Genomic DNA, 20,505 nt, shown 5'->3' with positions numbered 1-20,505 from the left:
TTGAAGCCCAGTAAGCAGAGTTGGAAAGGTATAATTAAAAAAGAAAAAATCTCCCGATAAGCTACCACCTTGCAACAGATACAGAGTAGTTTAGAAAATGATAGTTCTCTGAGAATTAGCAGCAGCAACGGGGTCTCAGGAAGCCTTCAACTCGGCAGGCTCTATCATTGAATAGCACTTTCTGTAGCAAACTGAATGTCTTTGCTGAATGACGTCATTGATTTAAAATTTAATATTTGCTTTTGCAAAACCCCATGAGATGGGAAGAGGTTACTAATGAAGCTGCAAAATTTTGTGGGGAGAAACCAAAGTTTTCTCATGAGGGGTAAGATGTATAAATGAGAAAAGAGTGTGCATGACAAAAAGTTTTCTATCAGTTTGTCTGTTGTTTGTCTCTTAATTTCCCTCCAGGTCCTAGCTGCTTATCCTTCACTGCATGGCCACCCCAGGAGAGGGCATCAGGAAAAGCATGACTGAAAAGTGAGACAGAGAAGAAGCAGAAGGAGATCCCGGGGAGAGCATGGGGGAAGCTCCCATAGCTGTGTGACCAGAGTGCTCACCATGAACTGTGGCCAGGAAACAGGGAGTTACTGGGGCAAATGCAAACACACAACTTCTTATAGTTCCTCCAAATCTCTCCCACAGACCCATTCCAGCTCCCACACCTACTGATATATGCCCAGTGTTCCCTTTCCAGCCCAGCCTATTTGGGTCCAAAGTAGACTGACTATGCAATCTCTTAAAGTCATTCCCACCTTGATTTTCCATTTTTTCAGCTTTTTTTTTATTTGTTTCTGAGGGGACAGTGATGACATTCTCAAAACAGAGGAACATTGGAGGAGTGTCCAATGGATGCAGTTCTACTTCCGAAAATCAGAGATGCTCTCCAGTACCCATTAAACCTAGGCCCTAATGGAGCTAATATAAACCTTGGCCATTCTCCCAGCTGACTGTCCTAATAATAGAAATGCCCCTCTGAGTGTGTAGCTCATACTGGGGATCTGCCAGGTGATTTCCATTAAAAAGAGCAATTGATGACAATATCCTTGGTGGAGTCCTGCTTGTCTTCGTTAGAGAACCACTAGGATGAGCAAGAGAAGGCCCTTTCTCCACTCACTGTTTTCAGTTATCCTTTTGTCATTAGCACTTTTCTGAAATCTCAGCTCTTTTTGAGGTCTCTGCAAAACCTACTTCTCTTTGCTTTGTAGTTACACTTTTTTTTGCACACATAAGGTTGCAAACAAATTCACCTTCTTGCCCTTGAACCAGCCTGGTGAGAACATCCCACCTCTGCATGGCTGAGTTGGAGCACAGCGCTGTGTGTTTTTTGGTGTTGACAAGTGGGGTTTTACTCCATCTGTCTTATTTTGCAGAGGAACCGGCTCACTTTTTCCAACCAGCCTGAAGGGAGACTAGCTAGTGAAGCCAAGGGCAGCTAGTAAACCCACCATGTTGCAGTGGCCAGAGACAAAATGTGCATGAGCCAGATGCAAAGCCACTGCTGTGTAACCACATGGCCATTTAACCACAGCTTGGAAACACCAGTGTGAACATTAGGGCTTGGGCAACCTCAAAAAGACAATTTGACCAAGATGTGATGATGAGATTAAACCACTTTAACGTGGCCTCCTCTTGGACTGTTCCAATGACCAGCATGGCTCACAGCTTAATCTATATGCCTGCTGGCCTGTCTGTTGCTGCAAGGCAGGACTTTCTGTGTCCTGCAGGAGGCCTGGGAGGTTGGGGTTTCTTTCCCAGACCCCGGTGCCATTGGGACACTCCCCAGGTGTAGATGTGGCTTTTGGAGTCCTTGAGCTTCGTTGTGGCTCTTCTGCCAGCACCAGGCACAGGGAGAAGTTGAAGAGCTCTCCCTAGGCTTTTCAGTCCACATTTCCCTTCTGATTTATTAACATCAGCTTGGATTTTAATTTGCAGGGTACTAGTCAGTGCGATCACATTTTCTGCTAGATTCTTCAGATGTGACCCAGAAACCTTATCGGAGAGTAGCGAGCAGATACTTAGCAAAACTCACCGCAGGTACATCCGAGTGCTGCCATTTGCAGGATGTCTGCACCATGCCTCAGCTATTTCACATGAAATATATATATTTAATCCATGGCAGCATATTAGCAGATCAGACTTAGATTAATCAGGCTGAAGATAACTTTTGGACCTTTTCCACAACTAGGTCAGAGATAAATAAGGTAGATATTGCTCTGTGCTACAACACCAGCAAGCACTGGGTAGCAGGTCAAATTTTCAGGGACATCAGCCAAAGAGATACTGTAATAAGATTAAAGGGAAGCAAAGTGAAAGGGTTGTATGTGTATCTGCATGTGTATGCACAAATGCAATCAAGCTTTTCAATTTGCAGAAACCATTAATTTCCAGTGAAATTTTCTCCGCTGCAGCAAATATGCAAATTTGCTTTATGCTAAAATAGCCTCCTCTATTTCCTTAGTGTCATAAAACCAGTCCAGCCCACTGATATTGATACAGAAGCCTACAACCAGAATAACAACACAGCTGTTCAAAACCAAGGAAAAATCCCCTCATGTCGGAGATGGCCCATACATTTTGAGGCTTAGTGATGCCTGGAATAAGTCAGCAAACACATGGGAATTAGGTCCTTTAAAAATAGAATAGGTCACATTTAGGATGTCTAATGTAAAATGTGACTGTGGGCATTAATGGGGCACTTCTTTTCTGCAAATTAAAATCCAAGCTGATGTTAATAAATCAAAGGAAACATTAAAAAGCTCTTTAGCCTCTACCAGTGTCCCTTAGAAAAGGCCTCTGAAACAATATAATGCACACAGATTCTGATGAGAGGAAAATTTGATTGAAATTCTAAATGATATCTAGCAGATTCTTCGTTTTTGTGCTCACTTACTGCACTTGCAACACCAGAAGGGTGAGTGATGAAACCTCTCACTACAGTAATTCAAGGAAACAAAGTCACCGGGCTCCAAAGTGAAAAGCAAATACGCCTTAACAGCAGACAGCTGAGGCACAGGCTGAGATATTGCCCATATTGAAGCTTTCACCATCAACTCATAATGGCCCGGATTACATTCAAGGTCAATATAAAGTTTCTCTTGGCTTTTACTTGAGCTACCATAAGAAAAAAAAAAAAAAAAGATTTTTTTTTTCTTTTTGCTTTGCTGCTTTCATGGGTTAGTGGAAAATTCTGATATTCTTCCAAGCAAAGAACATGCTTTCAGGTCCCTATTACAATGAATGTAATACACATGGAAAAGGAACCTAATTTTCCTGCAGCAGGCAGTTCTTTCAGCTCTTGTTTTTAAGCTAATGGCTCAGTAGCAGCCCTGCTCTTCACCCCTCCCATGAAGAGCATCTTTGGCAACCCCTGATAGGAGCCTCACTGATGATAACCCACATCTCTTCCAGAGGATAGAATTCATTAACTTATTACAGGAAAAATGCACTCAGTCTCCTTTCTAAAGGTTAATTACCTCATCATAGACATTTATCCATGCTGTTCTTGTTGGTGTCCCCCAAACGCTCCCCTTCGCGCTCCAAGCAATGGCTAAGAGGACATCTTTAACCACCCGGTGGCAGGCTGCTTCATTTCCAGATTCTCATGCTTCTTCTTAATATCTCTGCCTGGTAATGCAGAGAGAGGAGGAGGTAGTGTCTCCAGAGTGAAATAAATGACTATGGTTTTCATTTTCTCACTGGAAATTCTTACTAAAGACTCTCTCCAGTTCTAAATGCAACATGACGATTTCTTCCTGTTGGAGAATGTGCCCTATCAAATGTGTTGCAGTAGGGTCTTCATTTTCATTAGCAGGATTGGACCCAACAGGTGAGTGAAGATATTCTGTAAATACTTATTTTAGACTTGACTCTTCTTTGATGAGTTCTTCCCCTTCCTGTTAATCTGATCTGGGGTGGGCTCTGCTCTCAGCCCCACAGCTGCCATAGTCTGTGGCCATTACTGGACCACTTCCTGTCCCTGGGTGGCCCCCCTTCCCTGTTCCCCTTTGCTGGCCCTGCTCAGGGGTCCTGAACTGAGCACAGTGGGGTCTCACCTCAGGCCAGGCTTGCAGAGCAGCCCAAGATGGTGTTTGTGTCTGCTGGCTCAGCTGCAAATACCAGTAATACATTGGATTTAGTTTCTGTTTCTTGCATTGGAATTGCTCTTTTCTCTTTTTGGAGTAAAAGGAAAACAGAGAAGATGATTTTTGAGTGCTGCAGCGTTTCTCTATTTCTCTATCTAACTATTTCTGCAGCCACAGATGCAACCCCACTGAACATCTTTTGGGGGGGGGGTAGGGCAGGATAGGCTGAATGTGCCACAGTAAAGAGGTCTCTGAGCAGCACTGGAACCAGGTTCAGCACCCACAACATGAGCAGCTTCAGGATGTGCTGCAGCCTGAAGACCTTCTGGAGAGTATGTTCCTGGTTTGAGCTCTCAGGGGTGCCAGGAGAGGCACCCTTGCACATGTGGTCCTTCTTCCACACCAAGAACTGGTGGTGTATCCTCTTTCTCTGCTCTCATCTCCCTGCTTGAGGGCCATGGGCCGCTGTTTAATGACTGTCAAAGCTGTTGTGAGGGATTGAACTTGGCTGGTGCCTGGCTGACGGCAGGTGCCTACCAAGCTGCTCTATCATTTCCACTCCTCAGCTGGACAAGGGAGAGAAAAATATAATAGAAAGCTTATGGATTGACATAAGGACAGGGAGATCACTCACCAGTTACAACCACAGGCAAAACAGATTCCACTCAGGGGAATTAATTTTATTTATTGCCAATCAAATCAGAGTACAGTAAGGAGAAATAAAACCAAATATTAAAACACATTCCACCCACCCCTACCTTCTCCTTGGGCTCAACTTCACTCCCAATTTCTCTACTGCTCCCTTTCTTAAATATGTTATCCCAGAGGCACTACCACTATTGCTGATGGTCCATCTTGGAGCCATCTGGCATTGGTTTCAAAGGACACGGGGGTACCTTCTAGCAGCTTCTCACAGAAGTCACCACTGTAGCCCCTTGCTACCAAAACCTTGCCATGCAAACCCAATACAGCTGTTTTTCAAAGGTACATCTGGATTGTTGTGCTCCAGGGACCCTGTGCAGCAAGCAAAGAGGACTTGCAGCTGAAAGAAGGGAATTCTCTAGGAGCCATGAGTAAAGATGTGATTTCCAGACATGCCCAGCCCATCCTGCTACTGTGATGTCAAGGGTAGCATTTTGCTTCACCTTAGGGAAAATGGTTTAATCCCAAATCAAAGGGAAGGTGGAAATCTGTGAATCCTTCAACCCATCTGTGTAAATGCATTTTCACTAGGCACTGCTAAGGAATATATTCCCCCTGTGCACCCTCAGGAGTCTTGCTGGTTTTCCTTGGGAATGGAAAGAGGAGCTCCCTTCTCCTGGGCATGACACACACACTGTCCACCAGCCTCAGCAACAGGAACCCACGCTGCCTAAAGTCCAATTCAGATCTTCCTGTAAGCTTAAAAAGCTGGTTTTGAATCAGTTATACAGCTTTTCAGATGACTAGAGAGCATTTTGCATAATTTGTCCCAGTAAAATCATAGTTTTTAGCACAAGTAAAATGCTATCAGGATCCCCAGAATTCACTGCTTTTTTATTAATATTGCCTCACAGGGTTTCTCTATACCAAAGATATTAATTTAACTTGTTTGTTTCAGTGGGAACTTAAAGAGCTGAGTCTATGCATTTCACAAAGTCAGTTTTCCTAATTATTATCTGAGATGCTTATTTTGACTCAAGTTTCTATTCCTCCTTAGAGGATACTGAAGAAAGCTAATCCACTCTGAATATTTTCCCTCCCAGATTATTTCTGCTGCTTAGCATTGGAAACTTATCCTTCATTAGGGACTGATCTAGAAGCTATTGAAGTCAACGAAGCGTTTTTTTTTTTTTTCCCTTCTGTTTTCAGAGCATTACTTTGGAATTGGAAGTAAATTGGCTAGATGAGTTTGTCTGGAACTGGTGAAACTGCTCTTGTTCTGCAGCTGAGCTCTAAATATTATGACATTTCACATTTTCCATGCAAAAGTAGGAAAAGTGTCTTCGAATGACATAAATATTCTTTTTCACTTCCCGTCAAACCAGAGAAGATTAATTTTTGAAGTAAAATCTGTGAGGGGCATTTATGGAGAAAGCATGACTTTGCTGAGATTATTCTCCTCAGAAGCAGTTCCTCTAGGCAGCCTTGGTTTTGGTTTTCTAGTTTTCCAAAATATTGTAGGACATGAACTTCAATGTCAAAAAGCGTTAGAATAAATTACTTTGAAAGCCTGACAGAAACTTATTTTTCACAGATTCTATGTTATAGACAATGAAAATGAATAGATCCATTAAAATTATGTTTGTAATACTTTGTGTAATGCAAATCTCATCCTCCAGCTTTTTTTCCTTTGTTCCTTGCTGTGTTGGAACTTTAAAGGAATAAAGATTAGAAAACTGTGCATATACTCTTTATGCCCACACATCAAATATATTTCTTTCTGTATTTAGAAATATATTTCTAAATATAAAAATGTCAATACTATACTGGGTCAGATGTTTTGAATAAGTTCATGAAATATGCCTTCCAAATGATGAATCCTGTTACTGAGCCAAAGAGTGAGAGCCCTCTCCAGGAAACGTCCACTCCTGCAATTTCCAAGATTAGTTCCAGATTCCTCCAAAATGCTTTCAATAGGGTAAACTATGTAAGGTTGTACGTTTTGGCTGGTACCTCACCTTTGGTCAGCAGCTCCATCCTTTATGCTCTAGGTTTGCACAAAGATGAAAGACTGTAGCAACTCAGCCTGCAGTAGATAAATGTTATTTTACCGTCAGCTCTTTCCTATTGCCCTCAGCATCTCATGCTGGGGAAGAAGGGGAGCAGAGGGAGAAAATCTCAGTGTGTGTGGATGGATGGGGTTGGGCCTTACTCCTCACTTCTGTGGCACAAGAAGAAATCTGACTCCAGAGGCACCACCTATCCTGCAGTCATTCCACAGCCATTGTGAATTGCTAGTGTCTCATATCAGAGACTCCAAAAGCCTCTGTTTCTACACCGCCTAGCACCTATCATTCAGTACATCACAAGTGATATCTCTGCAACCTGAAAAAAATAGAGAAAAAAAGAAACAAGAAAGAGGAACAGAAAGCGATCTCTCATTTCATATTGTACTTTTTTTTTTTCTGTCCTCCTGTTGCAACATGGGTTTTCTTAAAGATCTGTTTTATCAATTAGGCTTTATCATAGCACATGATAGGATCTATCCAGTGAGAGATGGCTAAACCATTCTCCTCAAGTACTAGACCACTCAGGTCCAGCCTGTAACAACAGGATGCCAGTGACCTGACCAGATGTTGTATCCTTCAAAGACACCCTTAAAGCTTTTTAAGCTTTCTTGATAAATTAGAAGTCATTATAATTGTTTTATAGCTAAATGCAAATAGTTTAAAAGCCCTAGGTCTTCATTTTATCTTACCAGCTAGAATTGTAACCTGCAGGTTTTCAATGCATCTGGAAGTTCTTCCAATTTAATCCCGGGTCTTTTTCTTTCCATTTCACCGTGTCTCCTGCTTCATGAAGGCTATTTGCCCGGGTCTTATTTTCTAAGCCATTCTTTTTTCTCCTGCAATAGTGTCTTGAAATAAAACCGCTTCACTATTTAATTCTGTTACTTTTCTGAGTAAGAAGTAGCCAGCTATTGAGTCTTGTTTCTCTGATAACCTTACTAAGCATTTGTTTAGGAAATTCACGTCCTTCTGTTCCGTTACTCTTATTATTTGACTTCTTACCTGCAGGCAGTTTCCCAGCCATTACACACCCTCCTGGTGCCAGCCATGTTCTTTGATACTCACTTGGTATCAAAGCATTCTTATGTGAGATAGTCCACAGGCCACTGACTAGCCAAGGACTCTTCTATATCATGTGGCCATTACTAATTGCCATGCTTGATGGCCTTTGTCAATTTATGTGCATCATTTATGTCCAAAATTTAGCGAGATAATTTCAAGATTGACAACTAATTGCCATGTAGCTCTAAATTTTGTCTGTCTTCAAAAAGAGAGAGACCTGTAAGGATTTTGTGCACAGATTACTTCCATGATTGGACCTAAGTTTATATACGAGGCAACAGCAGAGAAATCTTCCCATGGATGCTGTCAGCATGCCACAAATCTGATCAGCAGAATATCTTTTAGCAAACTGTTTAATCAATGCCGATAGCCAAGCGTGCAGGTGAGTTTGTGATGTGGATGCTGGAGGCAGACCAGCTTCATCTCAAAAAGAGATGTACAAACATTCATCAGCTGAGAGTAGTTTTGCATTCCTATTACAGTAGTCTGTGGCCTACAAGAGAGCTATGAGCGATAGGCTCTGACACTCATTAGCAACACATCTGTGCTCTGAGGATTAACATTAATCCTGCCATTACACCTTCTTTTAAAGGAGAGTTTCTGGAACGAGGGGCGGGTAAAAGTGAGCTCTGAATATTTATGTACCAATGAAGGCTTCTAACTTCCCACAAAAACACAGCTTACAGCTGGGCGTCCTCAATCTGTTGTAACCCTAGCTCATGGGCTGGGATTGCACTGAGGTTACCCTCAACTACATTATCCACTAATCAAATACTGTGCCACTGTTGAACAGAATAAAAACAAATCTTACATTATAAAAATTAAAAATATTATGATAAATAAATTTGAGTCAAAAGCTCATTTTACAAAGCAAAATGGTTTGGACAGTTGTTTTGAGTTGTCACTTTAACTTCTGGTTCTCCCTCTTGGGGCTGTCAGTCACATCTGGATCCATGGTCTCAAGGAGATGTAGATGACTGTTACCACTTCTGTCACAGATGTGACAGGAGGGTCTACAGAGGTAAGAAGGGTATGGGGAGATAAAATACAAAACTCTCTTTTTACCATTAATTTACATAACTGTTTGGGAATCACACTTGTCAAGATCTCTAGGTGCCCTCCCTGATGCTGTGAGAGGAACAAAGCCTGGCAGTTACAGGCAGCCAGACAGGGACACAGACATACACACTGACAAATACAGGCTCTGCCAGGCTATGGTAGATGTAACCACAACCTCTCAGCAGAAGCTGGTCCAGGAGTCAAAGTGGAGAGTGGGAGATGTTGCAGGTACAGTAAGTTTCTGTAGCACATCTCATCAGAGGAGGGAGAAAAATTGTCTATGCTGTGCAGCTCCAGGGTGTGTATTTTCATCTCCCAAGTGAATGGCAATGAACTGGAGGCAATTTAATTTCCTTTTTAAGATATCAGTTGTTACAATGTCTACATGAGGTGCCTGATGCAGGCCACTTCAACATGTCCTTCAGCTCACTAAAGTGGTAAAGCTGTAAGAAAGTCAGGAGAAACTTTAGGCAACCCCCAAGTTGGGCACAGCACGAGTGAAGCTGAGGTGTGCTTCTTGCCGTGCAGGGATGCCGTGAGTGGTGTTCCTCCTCCCCTAGCCCTGGCCCTGCAAATGCAAATGGTCTTCAAAGGCTCCTGTCATACCCTAGCCACATCCCTGATGCAGTCCTTGACGTGCTCCCAGGGGCTGCAACAACCCTTTTGCTGAAGGATAGGCAGCGAAATTCAACATGCTAAGCCAGGTAAGCAGAAGGTTGCTTTTCACCTTCGTTCTGCTGACAGAGCAGTGGAAGACCTGGGCCCTGGTGTAAACACCCCTGCTGCTGCAAACGAAGGAAAGAGTGAAGAAGTGTTAGTACCACATTTAACTTTATTGAAATTGAACAAATACCTTTTTTTTTTTAATAAACCCTTTTACAGCAAGTGTAAAATTTTAATGTTTGATTCATCTTATGTTACAGGTTGTCTTCTGTGTAAGCAAAAATACCATCTTTTTTTATTTTTTTTTTATTTTCTACTTTAAAACATGTAGCAAGGATTTGAATAACGCAGATCTGGCACCAAAAGGTAACAGGTTCTGAAAATCACAGTACAGTTTTAAAATTCTTAGGTTAATTAATGATATTTAAAATGATAGCCACTTTGAGTAAAGATATAAATTAGAGGTCTGTAAACAAGTTGTGTTTACCTATAGAGCTATTGATTGCAGCTACAATGAGAGCAGTAATAGAAACTCAATGCTAAACTGAGCTACACCTTTGAGGAAACAAGTTCTTACTAAGTAGTGTGGTACAGGGTAGCACAATAGGTAAAATACAGTTTGGCACCTCAAGTTGCATGTAAAATCAGCAGAAATAAAATGAAGTAAGTGCACTGTCTTCCAACAAAATAAACTGGGCAGTTTCACTGATTTTGGAGCGTCAACTATCAAATAAATCACACGACACACAAGTTCAACCCCAAAATTACAATTCTAGTAAAGCAAGATAATATTAAAATGCACACCCACAAGGATAGTAAAGTATAAATCTTTTTTTTTTCTTTTTTTCCCTCTCCCCTGTCCGTAGAAATAATTCACAACCCACAAAAGGACTCCTTGGTGAAACCACTAACTACAGACATGATCATGGAATGTAGCTCAGTAGACTTGTTTCAAATAGAAAGGCAACATTATCCTGAAAAAGTTTGGTCCTCTTATAACTCACTGTACTGTAGCCACCACAGTCTCTTGGTAGATGCTTTAGCAGAATTGTTAGTTTTCTGATTCTCTTTTGTTTTAAAAGACAATATCTTGGTGATAAAGCTGGATAAAATTTGGCCCCGTTTAGAGATGTCTGATCAATGCTGAATCTGGAAGAACAACACTGAGAGTACATAGAGGGAACTTTTATTGACTGGTCTCATGGCATATTTTTTCATGCAATCACTTTTCCTTCTATACATCTTTTCTTTTCCTCTTTGTTCAGTGTTCTTGGTGGGGAGGAGAAGAAACCCTTAGTCCAAATGACAGAAAGACATTTCACTGTTTATTTACATGTGGATCACTTTGGCTAAGAAGTCCTGGCAAACCAGAGTTGCTTATTTCTTGTGAATGTCCTCATGCCGTATAATTTTGTATGTAATCCAGTAAAAGATGTTGAAAATGAGGAAAGCGAGTGGGAATGCAGCGCGGGATATTGTATCTATCCTTTTTGCACGGTCAACAAACTTCTTTTTGATGGAATCTGAATCCTTTGGTGGTGCTGGAGGTGGGTTGGGTGGAGTAGCCTTGACTGCTGTGCCATCTTTGACTTGGAGACAGTGACCCATGCCATAGCCACTGAAATTGAATCGACTGTCACGAGCAACTTCATCTTCCTGGGGAATAAAGAAGACAAATAAGAGACACAATCACCTGTCTATCGAGCACACCATATATTTGAGTAGGTGAGGTGCACCCCTCCAAAACACCTAAGAAAATTGGCTGGTTAAGCTACAATACAAAGTCCAGGTTTCAAAGACAAGCAAGCAATTAGAACTCACATAAAAATACAAGGAAATTAGGTGACTGCCAGTGTTTGTTAATCAGAATTTTAATTTCTCTATCTATGACTAAATCAGTTGCCTTGAGCAGCAAAGTATCCCAACTCCATAGGAAAAAGACCTGACCAACCCCATAGGGAAAAGACCTGACTCCACAGGTTTCTCATCTCTCTCCTTGGGCTTGCTGTGGGGAGGAATCACAGTCATGTTGGTAGCAGGGAGTCTGCTCAGGCCAGGTTGAATTGAATGACCTGTAGATCCAGGCGCCCAAGCTCAGGACAATCTAACTAGTCTTGCACCTCCATCTCTGATCTACAAAACAAGGATAAATCACGGTCCCTTCTTGAGCACAGGAGCACTCTGACAATCAGTACTTCGAAGTGCACTGGGCACTTGGATTTAGTGCTAACCAGCAGTTAAGTGAAGTGCAGTAGTGCAAGTTAATGTAGCACCATCTTGTAGAAATTCATTCTCTCTCTTGTCTGAGTGGGTAATATTTGTTTTTGGAGAGGTGAGTAACTACCACTGAACTTTATCACCATGATAACTGTGCGATGAAAGGTTTGTGACTGTGCTGGCAAATTCTTACTGCTGTTTCTCCTGTCTGATAGCACAATAATACACAAGCTAACAGTTACTGGCAGCCCTCCATGAAGCATTCAAAACCAACAAACAAGAAGTTCTGTTCTTTTTCATTCCAGCAAGGATGAATTGTAGGTCCAGCAGCTTGCCCTAGTTGAAGACCTTCTCTTTAATTGACAAATGCTTCATTGTTGACTGAAAATGACCATTTCTTCAGCTCACAAGGAACCCACTCCCTCACAGGGAACACTCCTTCATATCTCTAACTAAACCACAGCCTTCTGATGTTAACAGAGAATCAGAGACTGAAAGAACAAACATCACAGCAGCAAGATATTGAATAAGGAATACATTTGCTGAACTTGGGGGTGGGGAGGGAGGATAATTTACACATATTCAGGATGTAAATCATTGCTCCTTCACAGAAGCACCTCTTTCAATAATTGCATTTTTTTCTCTCCCTAGCTCCAGCGTTGCAATTGAATATATCACCAGACTTGCTCTTCTTACCTTGGAGCTGTCACAAAAACGTGAATAGCCAGTAGTGTGATCCAAGGCTGCCAAATGAGAAACAGTCACTCTGACTGCTTATGACATTGAGTGCTTATGGAAGGAGGATAGGCAGTAAACAGTGCTTTGGAGCTCCTGTCACTTCAACCTGAGGACTATTCTACAGTATGCCCATGAGCAGGTGGAAAATTGTGGTATTGCAAAGCTGCTTGAGCAATTATCTGGGGTTTATATCCCTTTCATTTCAATATCTCACCATCATTAAGGAAAAGAAACATGGCCCTCTCCTTTTTAAATTTCACTTATTTACAGTTTTCAGTCCCTCTGTGCAAACTCTGAAATTCTGCTTGTCCTAGTGATTATAAATATGTAAAATATTTTTAAAATGAACCTAGTGAGACCTAAGTTCTGGATAGTCTAACAAGTAAGGCTTGTCTTGCATGACTTCATAACACCACAAAGGCCACCAATAATACAGGGAGCTGCCTTCCTTGCAGTACTTTCCCTTTTACTGAGTTTGAAGGATAAAATGCATGCTCAGAACATGAGAGGTGATTAAAAAGGGTAGCAGATTTTTCAGCAGCTGTGTTGCCATATGTATTTCATTCATTTTAAAAAAAATTAATTTCTGTTACGCGTGAGGGAGGAAAGAAAATGTACTGAGCTCAACCCAGGACTTGGAGAGTCCTGACTTCCACTGTGGCTTGCTGGGTCACAGCTTTGTCGCATGGGGTCGAGTAATCAGTCTCCAATGTTACAGCCCTGCTTTTGTGCTTACACTGTTGTAACTCAACAGTATAGCCACCTGAGATTAGGGGCAGGGATGTTTAAATGGCATTCTTTCAAGTCTTCAGCACCCAACCTGTAGCTGTAAGGAGCCACTCAATTTCCCAATGGGATCTGAAGCCCTGCTTTTCCCCCCACACACGGTTGGTTGTGCTACTTCTTTCTCACAAAACCCAGAGGGAAGTGTGCTTTGTCCCCATGCTAGTTTTTTATATAGGAGTGCAGTGGATGCTGATTTACCCTGGATACAAGAGGTACAGAATCGACCTGGGGTATGAGGAGCACATACTTGGTTTCCTTCTATGCCTGAGCAGGTTGGAATCCCTTCTCTCTGATAAATTTCTGGATTGGCTTGTTGCCTGTTTGCTGGTTGCAAAAAAGTGTGTGTTTATGTACCTTTTTTTTAAAACTTTATCAGAAAATCCTTCTTCAAAGACTAAATAATTAATTAAGAGAATGTCACTGTGTTTCTACCTTGTCACTTTTTTGTTTGATATTACACTCTTGCAAGAACTTAACACTAAAGACACCAAAGCTGTAGCTCTTGTGATCATCTAAGTACCAGGGGAAACAAGGAAAGCCACAGTCCTTACAGCCCTACCTCTGGCCCTGGAGGTGCCACGGCTCCATAACCACCGTATCATTTTCATCAGTAAAATGCCCTAGGAGGTAAAGGGGCTTTGCAGTCTGGCACCTGCCTGCCCTTTGAGCTCTGCCAGCATCTGCAGTCTCACCGGTAAGGCCTGACCCCATCAGAGCTTTCCCACTTGACCAGACATCACCTGAAAGACCTTGCAGTGGTGAGGTCTCTGCTCTCTCCAATGAAATTGACCATACTACATCAGGATACCTTCCCCACGAGACTGCAGTCAGGCATATGTCCTTTTGCCCCTTGAGCCCTTAAACTGGTTCCAGAGCAGGGAGAGAGAGACTTCCTCCCTGCTGCTGAAGGGAGCTGGGGGTCAACCCAACTGCTGGAATTTCACTGTCCATGCTGCTTGTGGGTTAGCTCACTTTGGTGTGGACCATGCCAAGAAGCTTTCTCCAAGATGAACCTGCTCCACTGGGGACCAACACTATGCACGTGGTCATGAGCCAAGTGGTGATAGCTGGCCTCAGAACTAATAAAATCCCCAACGTGATTTACTTTAGCAGTATGGATGTAGTTAAAAATACTGTCTCTAACACACTATAATCTTTCGGCAAAGCTACAATTTGACATTTCACATGATCTTCCAATATTCTGTTACATATAAAGGATTTTGGGGAATAGTCACAGAGAAAGAAAGCCAAATTTAGATCCTTTAACAAAGAGAACCTTTTTCTTTTCATGTTTCAATACATGAGATGAAGAACTGACCTCAATCGTAACATAGTGGATATGTCTTCCTTTAACCTAGAGGCTTGGTGAATTACTGAGCACCCTACCTAGGGAACCCTCCGATGTGGTTGTAGAGACACTTTCATTCTCAAGGTCATATTCAGTTCACACCATTTGACGTACCCTGCCATGGAAACTCATCCAAAGACAGTCTTCAATCTGTGCTGTTCACCAGCTTAGTCACTGGTAAAATAGTGCAAACCACTTTGCAAACATTTCTATCATTATTTTAATCAGATTACACACAAAACTGGCATTCATTTAAAACCAAACATCATCTTACTTGCTAAAATCCCAGGCTAACTATGCTTTTACAGATTTTAAAACCAAAATCAAAGAACAGCTGGAAGCCACTGGACATCAACTGGAGTGGCACTACCATTGAAGTAATTGACTTTATCCTTCTAAAGGGATGTAAAGTTAGTCTTGCCTAATAAGTAGTCATAACTCAATCTGTCCTTGATAAAGACATGGGGAAAAGGGTCACAAGCTAGGATGAGAAACAGAAAAGGAATAGTAAGATGAAAGTGTTCTTTTGACGGTTTCCTCTCAGATGTTCACACTCCTGAGTATTTAGAAGAATCATCCTTTGAAAGCTAATTACATTTCCTGAGATTTTGGCAAATGCATTCTACAGATGTTTTTTCAACAACATAGGTTTATATGTAATATTTTATGGCATCATACTGAATGTTCTTAGGTGTTGGCTATAAACAATTTTCATAAAATGAAATACATTTTTTCCTCAATTTTAAATTTCCCTTTAATTTAATAATTTTCTGTGCTTTACAAAGTAATGCAATTAAATAATCTTGACTTGTCTTTACAGTGGGCAACATGTAATATTTATGACATGATTTTCTTTCTTCATCTTCCATCTTTGTAAAGCTTTTATTTCTACTCCATCAGGTCTAGAACTTAATTCATGCTGCTAATTTCACACCAAAGCAATCAGGGAAAAACACTTTAGAAAACCTATTCCATTCACCACCTTCCATGCACAGCTTTCTGAACAATGCATTCTGAAGTGCTTTGTCCTGACCACTTTTAAATCCTTATTGTCAGCATTGACTCAGTTTTAACAATGAGGAAAATGAGAGAGAGGCTGGCTTCAAACAGTGTATTTAATTTACTCTCTGATGTGATTTATTCATTTAATTTTGCTACTCTTTCTCCAACATATGGTGGGCAAACGATTTAAGAGACTATCTGGTTTAATTAAATTTCAAGGACATAGGAGATTAATTTTAGGTATAGGATAGAGAACATCAGGGAAATTTTCCTTTTGGCATTCATAAGCACAAAGTTAGAAAACCACAATAAATTCAGACTTGAATGCAAAATGAAATCAATAAGAACTAGACACCAAAACAGCTTTGGAGACTTCATTCCTAAATCGTCTTTATCATTGAGACACCTCCCATCTCTCAAAATCCTGCTGATGGAGAAAGAGTGGTTGGAACTAGATTATCTTTAAGGTCTCTTCCAACTCTAACCATTCTATGATTCTATGACCTACATAGCAAACTTACACATTCCAGTTCCTTAAATGGGAGGAAAAAGTGAAGCTGGAACAAGTTTTGGTGGCATCTGGTAATTTAGTCACTAACAGACTTCTTTAATTTGTTCCACCCTGAAGAGCCCTGGATCTCAGCTCACCTATGCCAGATGCCACTCCTCCTTAATTCCCATTCCTCCTTAATCCAGCCTTCAGAGGAGCAGAAGATGATGTAAAATTGTTAGTTTCTCACCTCAATCCTGCCCAAAATATAGATCAAACACTTCCCAGAATTTTGCCTAAGTATTGTGTTTTCTAAATATTCACCAAGGTGTTTCATGAAAAACAAAAGCAGCCTCTGACTGATCCTACTGCTTGATGCTGCTCCATCTGTGTGCAATAGTGGCATTCCCCCCTTTTCTACCTCTCTTAACACCAATTTTCCTCCTCACTGAAGTTTGGTTTTTCTCTCATTTGGACAGTCATGCCTTATAAAATCTAAGTAAAACAGACCTTTTATTATAAATAGCACCAACATTTTAATTAACAGGAGAGAAATTGGTCACTGTTGTCTCCAGTAAGGTTTTCCAGTGGACAAATTTAGGCTTGTTTTAGAAAGCTGTGTTTAATAATACCTCCTATCTCCAATAAACAGCAGAAGAATCTCTGAAGCATGAGTGATTTACTTACTCATTCTGTAAGAACAGCAAGTGAACTGTTGTTAATGCAATAATGAAATGGTAGTTAATGTGGCTTTGCCCTCTTCGAGTAGGAATTGAACATTATCCAACTGAAAGAGTAACATAATTTAAACATGTTGTGGAGCAAAAGTATTTTCCTGGCTTGAAATATCTTTAAGTGGAATCTAAATTTTTCAAGGATTACTTTAATAATAAAGATTATACAGTCAGTATGGGTGATAAAAAGAAAAAGATTTTCCTTTTTCTATAGTAAAGCAAGGCTTCCTTCTCTCAATTCTGCAAACACAGTTAATGTAAATTTCTTATTCAACTTCATGTTTTATAGATAATATACTTAATATTTTAATTTTAGGGGAGGGAGGGATAACCAAATGAACTGCTGTTTTGCACAGCATGATAAACATTACGAAAGAGTTATAGCTCCTAAATAAAAGCGGATCTATTCCTGACACAGTGTCTTGGTTGCCCTTTGTTTAAACGGATGTAATGCCTTAAAATATCCAGACCTGGTGATCTGTGAGTGTCCTATAGGCATCATCTGCCTAGATATTACATCCTCTCAGGACAGTGAAGTCTGGAGACTTCACTGCTCCTGGATAACTCTTCTGCCAGTCTCTATCTGATGAAAGCAGAAGTTGTCCAGTTTATCAGTGGGAATGGCACATTAGTCTGTTCTACAACAGACAAATACAAGTTAATGACCTAGATTTGAAGGATAATCTGCTCTGACCAGAAATCTGTTGAATACAGGGCAACTAATTTCTGCTCTTGCTGTCTGCATGCAAGGCTGAGCAAAGCTAGTGTTTAAATATGTGACTGTTTCAGCTAGAACATGGAATAAAGCAAAATAACGTAGAGCAAGACTGTATTTGCTAAAATTTTAGAACCTCAAAAGCCTAAAACACTGAGGGAAACATTCTTAAAGTTTGTCTTCCCTGCTTTCTCTTGCTCTCTGCAAAACATCTGCCCAGGAAAGATGAGATGGGGCGCAAGCAGACTCTTTCACCTGCCTCCCGTTGGCAGTGCTCAAGCTCCAGCCTCAGACTTTAGCACTCTCCTGTCCTGAAACCTGCTGCAGGACTACACCACCCAGCAAGTCCCACCCTGGGACAAGGGCACAGGCTGCCCTGGCTGTGTGGTGGACTTGGGGAACCTGCCACCACAGCACGTGGGGCAGTCGCGCTCACAGCCCCCAGTTGCGGATGGCAACATGTGAACACCCACATCCCCCCAGGATTTTTGCCATCAGGTTCTCTGGTGCTTTACTCTAAGCAGATTTAAATATTTGGGGGAAGAATGTTTTTATTGCACCTTTGAGAAATTTCTCACTGATTTCTGCCTCAGCTGTAATCATCTTTTATCACTTTATTAGAGCACCCCTGTGCCTTCACAATGGCATCTCAGAGTACCTTATTTTTTAAAAAGTCAAAAGGTTTTTTTAAAAAAAAAGAGTAAGTGTATACATGCGTACAGAGCCCATGAACAACACTCGTGATTTGATTCATGCAGATTATCCTCTAGAACAGTGTATTGCTGGGCGTTTTTTCAAGCTTGTGTTTTGATTCCCTCAGCTCCCTCAGTTTTTTGGGGACAATATGCAGCCCAGCCCCTGGCAGGCCAGGGACAGTGAACACCATCCTCCGCACCTGGGTAAGGGCTGGGGACATGGATGCCATGCTGGAACCTGTGGCATCCATGCCCATCACTGGGCACTGGCTATCTCCTACCTGGTGCATGGAAAAGGAAGGGGAAGAGGAAGAGGAAGGGGAAAGGAGAGGGAGAAGGGGAGGGGAAAGGTCGAAGGAAGGGAAAGGGGAAGGGGAAGGGTAAAAGGAAAGGGAAAGGAAGGAAGAAGCTTTTTTCCTCTCTGTTGGTGGATTCTCTCCTTCAAGCCATTTGCTACATCAAACATCCAGAACAAACCCCAACCAACGCAGAAAGAGATTACCAGAGCTTTCTCAGACAGACTTCATGCATATAATTTATGCAAATACTGCACAAAAAAAATTAAATATTGCAAATTATATCAATAATTTAAATTCTGTAGCTAAAAATACTCAAGAATGTCTGAATAATCTTAAAGTGTTCACATGCAAATTTTATAAGTTTTGTGTGGTTGTAGTTTTGTTTTTTTTCTTGAGGAGACAAGCCAACTGATAAATAAATGCCCTCCTTTTTCTGGTTATCAGTTCTTAATACTAGACTTCCAATAAATAATATTTTGGGAACGGTTTTCTTTTCTTATCTTCTATTACACAAATTATTCTTTCTGGCTTTGCATATCATTTAGTTCTTGTTGTTAGCCAAGATCTCAATCTGGATTTCTCTTGCTGTTTTTACATAGTTCTGAAGCATGATTGGGTTAAACAAAGTATTTGCCAGCTACCTGAACTTCAAACTTGTTTCTAAAATTAAATTGTTGCATCTTAGAAACATCTTGACTGTTTGAATGTATCAGAAATTTACTGCACAAATGGGTTTCTGTATTTTCATTTTGATTTGCTTCATTGAGGGTTGCTATATAAAGCTCTGATATTATTTATTCACAGGAAAATAAGCATTCATCAAGAGGTAAAAATCAATGGCACTTAATGCTATAGCAACTTGATACTGTAATCTTTACACAGAATTGTTGGGTTTTTTTTCTCATCTGGTAAGTAATAAATCCACAAATCCTACAAGGTCATTGGAAGCATGCATACAACAGAAATGAAATAAGATTTCCTTTAAAATGGGTTTGATAGTTTTTCTTTTACTGTATTACACACACATACATACACAGACTGACACATTCTGCATGCACCCACACATGTGGATATGTGTACATACACCATGGTTGAGCCAAGACCTGCTCGTCAAACTAAGGGGCAAGATGGGGCTACACAGGAAATGGAAGAAGGGACAGGCATCCTGGGAAGAGTATAGGGATGCTGCCAAGATGTGTAGGAATGAGGTCAGGAAGGCCAAGGCACAGCTAGAACTGAACTTGGCAAGGGACGTAAAGAAAAATAAGAAAGGCTTCTACAGGTACGTTAACCAGAAAAGGAAGGTTAAAGAAAATGTACCCCCCCTGATGTGCAACAGTGGGGAACTTGTATCAACAGATGAGGAGAAGGCAGAAGTTCTCAATGACTTCTTTGCCTCGGTCTTCACTGGTAACCCCCTTCCTCCTAGTTCTTGTGTTGATGACAAAAAAGTTGGAGACCAGGGTGACAAGGTCCCTCCCACTGTAAGTGAAGACAAGGTACGAGATCAACTCAGGAGCCTGAAGATATACAAGTCCATGGGACCTGATGAGATACATCCCAGAGTCCTGAAGGAACTAGCTGATGTAGTTGCCAAACCACTTTCCATGATATTTGAAAAATCATGGCAGTCAGGTGAAGTCCCTGCAGACTGGAAGAAGGGGAACATCACACCCATTTTTAAAAAGGGTAGAAAGGAGGACCCTGGGAACTACCGACCTGTCAGTCTCACCTCTGTGCCTGGGAAGATCATGGAACAAATCCTCCTAGATGCCATGCTTGGGCACATGAAGGACAGGGAGGTAATCCAGGACACCCAACATGGCTTTACTAGGGGCAGGTCCTGCCTGACTAACCTAGTGGCCTTCTATGATAAAGTGACTAGGTCAGTAGACAAGGGG

General features: G+C 41.3%; 1 protein-coding gene across 4 annotated transcripts in view; it reads right to left on the bottom strand.

Annotated features, from left to right (window-relative positions):
* Nucleotides 1–9,729: 9,729 nt before the first annotated feature.
* Nucleotides 9,730–20,505, bottom strand: part of GLRA2 (glycine receptor alpha 2) — a 129,645-nt gene continuing 118,869 nt past the window's right edge. For all 4 annotated transcript variants that reach the window (XM_014960133.1, XM_014960136.1, XM_014960134.1 and 1 more), the window contains exon 9: nt 9,730–11,236. In XM_014960133.1, the coding sequence (XP_014815619.1) occupies nt 10,958–11,236 (279 nt within the window). In that variant the 3' untranslated portion in view covers nt 9,730–10,957. The remainder of the gene's footprint in view (nt 11,237–20,505) is intronic.

The sequence above is a fragment of the Calidris pugnax genome, unplaced genomic scaffold, assembly GCF_001431845.1.
Source record: "Calidris pugnax isolate Ruff unplaced genomic scaffold, ASM143184v1 scaffold188, whole genome shotgun sequence".
Lineage (NCBI taxonomy): Eukaryota > Metazoa > Chordata > Aves > Charadriiformes > Scolopacidae > Calidris > Calidris pugnax.
Note: the sequence above shows the minus strand (reverse complement) of the source record. Positions and strands in the feature narration are given on the sequence as shown.